At 42.4% G+C, this 7,162-nt stretch overlaps 1 protein-coding gene across 1 annotated transcript in view; it reads left to right on the plus strand.

Moving 5' to 3' along the window:
• Positions 1–7,162, plus strand: part of TUBGCP4 (tubulin gamma complex associated protein 4) — a 28,312-nt gene that overhangs the window by 6,694 nt on the left and 14,456 nt on the right. The window contains exons 5-9 of the mRNA XM_018566464.1: positions 230–286; positions 1,980–2,059; positions 3,927–4,128; positions 4,907–5,072; positions 6,583–6,707. Coding sequence (XP_018421966.1) covers positions 230–286; positions 1,980–2,059; positions 3,927–4,128; positions 4,907–5,072; positions 6,583–6,707 — 630 coding nt within the window. The remainder of the gene's footprint in view (positions 1–229; positions 287–1,979; positions 2,060–3,926; positions 4,129–4,906; positions 5,073–6,582; positions 6,708–7,162) is intronic.

A 7,162-nucleotide genomic window follows, 5' to 3' on the forward strand; every position in this document is an offset into this window, starting at 1 on the left:
CCCGCCGGTTGCCTTGCTGACTATAACTTCAGTACTTTCTTAGTCTTAGTGGCTTGGCACTATTCATTTACATCCTTTTTTTTCAGGTCAGAAAGCATTAAAGCCATTGGATAAGAATGACAGCCAGGCATCTAGTAATTTCAGCAATGCATCCTACATATTTATCTCTGTGCAGGTTTCCTTCAGGTTTGCATGAATTAACATTGATATACTACATTTTTTTTTACAGTTTCATCTCCTCTTCCCATCAGTAATGATTGTTTTGGACCAAATCAAGAGTCAGAAGGTAAGTACAATTGTACTTGCTGTTGTGTACCCGTAATACAATGGATATTCAATTTCACAGAAGAATTCAGCTACATGCAAAGTACATTTATAAAGGTCAATAAAATCTGACTTAAATCCTAGTTTATTACAGTATTTATTCTTTATACTATACCAAACCTAGACAGATGGACAGACATACATTACGTGATCACATTTGCAAGTGCGATATCACAAGAAATCCACTTCAGACAAATTGTTCTCTAAAAACATGCAGGGGGGGATTTATCAAAACTGGAGCAGACAAAATCCAGAGCTGTTGCCCTTGGCAACCAATCAGCTTATCTCTTCAGTCTGTTCAGTTAAGAGTTGAAAACGGAAGAGAGAAACTGATTGGTTGTCATGCACAGCTCCTCCAGTATTGATAAATTCCCCTCGCAGTGTTTTATGTGAGGTGGCTGGTACACATTTCCCAGCTAAGGTTGACCCACTATTGATATTTTGATTGTGGGTGAATGTTAAATGCCAGTGGGTTGAATCACCCACCCATGTAGAACTACTTTTCCACAATCATGCTCCTAGTGAGACAATGCTCAGTCTTTCTGCCGTAATGTCTACAATATATTCTAAAAGCATCTCAAGGAATTACAGAACAGCCCTTTCATTGTAAAGGGCCACTGTGGCGAGTCATTACATACCTTTTAATTGCAATGCCTTAAATGCTACTGGAGTTCCGCTGAAGTAACCATGAAAGCAGATCTTCTGATCTATTATACTCCAGACCAGAGTAATTTATTAATAGACATTGACATGTGGGAGGCAGGAGGCGACTATGCAGTGAAGTCTGTATTTGCAGTCCAGAGAGCACTGGTGGTTTCCTGCAAGGCTGGTGTATTATATTACTGTTTTCAGCATTTAATCCATTTTATGACTTTCTTCTTTGGAATGCCATGGTTAAGCCATGAGATGTTTCTGCTATATGAAGTAATCAATTTTTGTCAAGTCATTTTGGAAATGAACCAGTGAATGAAATGTCAGGTCATGTTGACCTTTTACTAAAGAACAGAAAGCTACTATCTGAAATGTGTGTACATTCCTGTATGAACTAGAGTAAGTGCAACATTTCACTTAATTAAGCAAGTCTTGTAGTGTAGTAGAGGTTTTTTTGAGGTAAACCATGGTACATGATTTCAGGATGAATGTTAAAGGGTTTCTAAACCCTCCGTTTTGTTCTTTTTTTGCCTATATCTACTGCTATCAAGCAGTAGATATAGGCAAAAAGTTTTTTACAAAAAAAACGCTTTAACAGCGGTTTAAACATACCCTGTTTTTGTTGCGCGCTCCCGCCCGAGAATCCGAAACTGCTTGGGCGGCCGCAAATCATCTTGGGGCGGGCGCATGCGCAGTTTGGATTTTTGGGCGGGAGACGCAAGGTAAGTCTATGGACGCGTGCTCCCGCATGCAGACACCGTGGGACAGGAAGTGCCAGCAAGCCCAGAGGAGTCCGCGCTGGATCGGAGAGCCGCCGCACCGCTGGAGGGACAGATGAAAACATCAGGAAAGAAGATCGGATTAAGAGACATCATTTAAGGTAAGTGCTGACATTAACTTTGGGGGGGGAAACATTTTTTGACTTTAATGTCACTTTAATATTAGCTATGTGATTTCAGACCTGGCATAATATGTAGCATTTTTTAAATTTGCTTTTGTTGCAGATTCATGGTTGTCAGTTGTTGGAAACAGTCTACAAACACAGTTGTGGGGGTCTGCCTGTTGTTCGCAGTGCACTGGAGAAGTAAGGAATCCATCCTTTAAGTTAGTATGAGATGAAGCCATGATACTTAGGCAGATGTTTCACTGAGAACATGTGGTGAGACATTCCTATTCTGTCATGTTTGCTGTGCCCCTGTGAACCGCCATGGTCTTCTCCCTGGTCAGAAAGTGCATGTGATAAACACGCAGGGAGCACTTAATTTCCCATAACGTCTTCCAGGACAGCATCACGAGATGGAATCTCCTCCCCCACACACAGGAAACACGTCACTTAATCTGTTTAAAAGACCCTCCACTCCCTCAGTCTTTTGTGTTTCCTCAGTCAAGCTGGGGAGCGCGTCACAGAACGCTGAGAGGGGCTTCCATGTGGTGATGCTGCCCGGGAAGTCTTCCTTTTCTGTATGGCCTGCCTGTGTAAGGCAGAGGGGTAGGTTTGCCTACCTTGTGTGAGCCCCAGGGATTCTCCTAGCGCTGCAGGAGATGAGGCTGGCTTCCTTTCCCCCTTCAGTGCCCAGTGCGGGCCGGTACCGGGAGGACGAAACCCCCTTGGCTGGTCAGGGGAAACGGTGGACCGCCGTTCAGAGGGGTCTGTCCACTGTCTTTTTCCAGCTTGCCTTGGGTTCTCGTGATGACTGAGGGAGTGGAGGAGAGGAGGGTCTTTTAAACAGATTAAGTGACGTGTTTCCTGTGTGTGGGGGAGGAGATTCCATCTCGTGATGCTGTCCTGGAAGACTAATGGAAATAGAGTTACCGGTAAGTCCTAACTCTGAATTTCAGTTTCATCAAATTAAAGGAGATAATCGGTGCCAGTCACCTAGAGGTTTTCAAACAAGTTGGATGCCCTCTCTGTGCAGTAATGAGTGCTCTTGACAGCCAAATATGCCTGTTGTCACTGAGTACTTGACCCTGCATGGCCTGAAAGGCATCCTAATTGAAGATTTCACATATGTCTGCTATGATATTCCTAATTGCAGTAGGAGGCTTAATCTGCCTTCCGTGGACATTTAATTTTCTTGTGCTATGCATTTTGAAAATTACTCAACATGTACAAGCATAGAAGGGTTGGTTTTGAACCATTGGGCCCATGTGGTTCTGCCCATGTCAGCCACCTTGATCTGTAACAGATACACCCATATATAGCTATAGCTAAACCTGAAAAATCTGATTTTACAGTCCACAAGCCTAGCTTCAATATTGCAATCCGAATTGGCAGTTCACTGGTACATTATGCAGTCAGAATATGACTCTATTTTCTATACAAACTGAAATGGCAGTGGCATGTTTTGTCAAAAACCTATTCTGATAGCTGCTGGCCCCCCTCCTTCCTGCTGCCTCATCACAAGAGGTGCAACAACTTGCTCCCTGCTCTCATTTTAAAAATAAAAGGAAGCTCTACTGTCTTTAGAACAGGGCTGCTCATTTTGAGTATGTACACCCACCCGCTCACCCATATCTCTGACCACATTGACATACCTGTGTATTTATTGGGTTTCTGTAAATAAACGGGCTACCAATATGTGTACTTGGCCATACATGGGATACAAACCTTCTTTTTTTAAAATATATAAATGGGCACTGAAAAGCCACTTCAACGTTTGTATTTCCGGAGTAGAGAAGTCTGTATGGACAGTCTTGGAGTGGGGGGGGGGGGGGGGGGGGGGGGGTTGATTTTTTTGTTTACACATAGAATTATTTTCATTTGGGATATTTATGATTTCAAAGTGCACAGCACATTATGATGTCCTGGGAAACTGAACACTATAGGCACAGGGAAGCACATAGATGTAGAACTGCTTATAAATAACAGTGATCCTTAAATAGATATGAGGCATGTTGGTTCTATTAGTTTTCTGATGAAGACACTAATTACATGTCTTATATCTGCCTAGGATCCTGGCAGTGTGTCATGGAGTCATGTACAAACAGTTGTCGGCCTGGATGCTTCATGGTCTTTTATTAGACCAATATGAAGAGTTTTTTGTGAGACAAGGGCCTGCTTCTGGCAATGCTTCAACCCAGCCTGATGAAGAAGATGATGACTTGGGTATTGGGGGTCTTTCAGGGAAACAGCTGCGAGAGCTGCAAGACTTGGTGAGATATTTCATTACAGAAGTGTGTGTGTTTTTTTTTTTTTTTTACACATGTTTATTTGAATGTAAATGCCATCATGAAATTGGTGCATACATTTGGTATTGCCACTTAATAGTCTTTAAAGGCTAAGTCCATTTCCCAAGTGAATTTGAGAAAATGGAATTACCCCTCCAATCTGGCCCCCTCTTCCCCTCACCATGCTGACCAATGAGAAGCACTTCTGACCGCGCTGACCAATGAGAAACGCTTCTTGCACTTCTTGGCAGATTGAAGGGGGTAATTCCACTTGGGAAAGTAGACTTAACCTTTAAATCTTGGGCCAGACTGTGCACATTTATATATTTACATATTCTCCTCAAGCAGTAAATCGGGCATTGTTGAGTACTGAAGTCATCCCGGCTCCTTTCTCAGTTGTTCAGCTCCCTCTACTTGCCCTTCCCAGCAGTGACTCTGCAGCCTTGTGATCACTGATGTAAATGTAAAGCAAGAGTTCTATCAAGGGGTGCCGAGCTGCAAAGAGAATGACTTCAGTGCTTCTGCTGTGAATTGTTATGATGAATAGCTGCACAGTGCCTACAGCTACAGGGTTCAGTGAGGGCTTGTTTTAAAGTGTATTTACTGCTTATTAGGAATATGTAAAAATGGGAGTGTCCACAGACTCGCTTACACCAGTTGCTGTACAAATACACACAGTTCAGGTATACATGAGCTTTGCCTCTAACTATGCACATAATATTAGTGCTTTATTATGAGGATTTGTCTGTTTGTCTCCTAACAGCGTCTGATTGAGGAGGAGAACATGTTGGCACCTTCTCTTAAGCAGTTTTCGCTAAGGGTTGACATGCTGCCATCTTATATCCCTGTGAGGGTTGCTGAGAAGATTTTGTTTGTGGGAGAATCTGTTCAGATGTTTGAAAATCAGAATGTAATAATGACTAGAACAGGTATGTTCCCATTTATAGCTAATTTATTCATACTCTGACATTTTACCTTCTATGCTGCATATGACTCTTGATTAATGTGATATTTAAACAATTGTACCATTCAACTTTTGTGATCTATGAGTGTATGGCAAATTATCGAAGTATAATCCACCAGACTAATGTCTGGTGCAGAAATGGTAGTGCTATAAATCTGGCTGCGATATTATCTGTAAAAGTACAAATTCATTTTAATTTGAACAGACGTTGGATACAGTATTTATCATAATGGTCCTCATGGTTCAGACCTAGAACAGCAGGTTAATGGGGCAGCACCAATCTGAAAATGTGCTCAGTTTAGTCTTATTTTATTTCCATCTAGTGGCTACTGCTAAAGATTTTTGCTCAAATGTAGCAAATAAACTATAGGGTAAAAGAGGGGGAGCAGGGGACATTGAGTAGAGTCAGCAGAATCCGTGTTGTTCAGAAAACATGAAAGTTTAATAGTAGTGTTTAGTATGAAATGACAGCATGTTTCTTTTAATAGCACATTCTAGCATTATATCTCCTAATATATTTGAATGATGCAAGAGGCTGAGCTTGCACAAAAGGACACCTTCATTTTGGTATGCCTAGAGTAGCATGATGTCTTTTCACTCAGCTCATAGTTCTAGCCGACCTGTGACAATGAGACTGTCACAGGTCGGCTCAGTAGATCGGGAAGTGAGCGAACACATACCGGTGTTCGCTCACCTCTCGATCCTGTCACAGCTCTCTGCCATGACACGGGAGGGGCTGGTTTCCCCCCTCCCCGCTCCGATCCTCCAGCGCTGACTGGCGGATGGGACGCCGGAGGGGGCGGGTACAGCTGGCTCTGCCTCTAGATAGGCAGAGCCAGCTGTCACACACGCAGCTGGGCGGATACAGACATAATTGTCAGGATCCGCTTCAGGTGCGGCGTCTCAGTATACCGCGAGCTGTAGCTAGCGGTATACTGAGCTTAGGGTGACGGGAGGACGCTAGTTTGTGTCCTCCCGTTACCCTAAGGAGAACTATGGGGAAAAGCCCTAACGTCATAGTTCTCCTTTTAAATTCACCCCTAATCAGCATCATATATTTAGCACTTGGAAACAGATTTTTGTGATTTTATTTTATAACAAAACAGCTAAAATCAGTTGGAATGAATCCTTTAACACATTTGTACAGGGACAAATAATGGGATACAAGGTAAACGGAAGCACTGACATAGTGTAGTTGTAGATTCCAGTTTTTAGTGATAAAAGTTCTTAAAATCTTTGCACAAAATCCTTGTAAATCCCGCATTACATTCAGTCTCTTAAAGCGTATGTCAAGGCAAAATAAAATGGCGGGTTGAAAGAGGAATGGAAAAGCAACTACAGGTGTATGGACTTTGGTTTCCCAATTTAAAGCGTATGAATAAAAAAACAAGGGACAGATAGTTGCTTGTGGTAGTTTGATTTATTACACAAAGGCCAAAGTGCCAAACAATCTCTATGGTCTTTGTGCATCCTAGGCTCCATACTGAAGAACCAGGAAGATATCTTTGCTGCAGAGCTACACCGGTTGAAACAACAACCTCTTTTTAGCTTGGTGGATTTTGAGTCGGTTCTCGACAGGATCAGAAGCACAGTCGCAGAGGTTTGTATTACATTTTCATATAGTTTATTAGCAAAATAAGATCATAAAGAGAATTACACTTTGTGTCTGACCTTCTAAAACGTTATCTATGCTTCAATCTGTAAACTTTATGGGCTCATTCACAACAGATGCTGCGCTAATCGTATAGTGTCTGGTGTGCAGTGCCCTGGCGCAGTGCAGATGTGCCAATCCCAGCACATCGCACTGTTTTTTGTTTTTGTAGAACTTTATTGCAATGTCACAGGCAACATTTCATTTACTTCTACGGGCACAGCGGGGTGTGAGGCGAGCTGTGCTGAAAATAATGGCCAGCACAGCCCCAACGCATCTGGTATGAATCGGCCCCAAATGATATGCACATATAAATTAGCAAAACCTCTTTTCACATTCTAACCTGTGTTGTGGCAGAACAGAGAACATCACATTTAGTATATTTTGAGTTGCAGCTTCTTTCC

This window comes from Nanorana parkeri, unplaced genomic scaffold, assembly GCF_000935625.1.
Source record: "Nanorana parkeri isolate BGI_ZX_2015 unplaced genomic scaffold, ASM93562v1 scaffold951, whole genome shotgun sequence".
Classification (NCBI taxonomy): Eukaryota; Metazoa; Chordata; class Amphibia; order Anura; family Dicroglossidae; genus Nanorana; species Nanorana parkeri.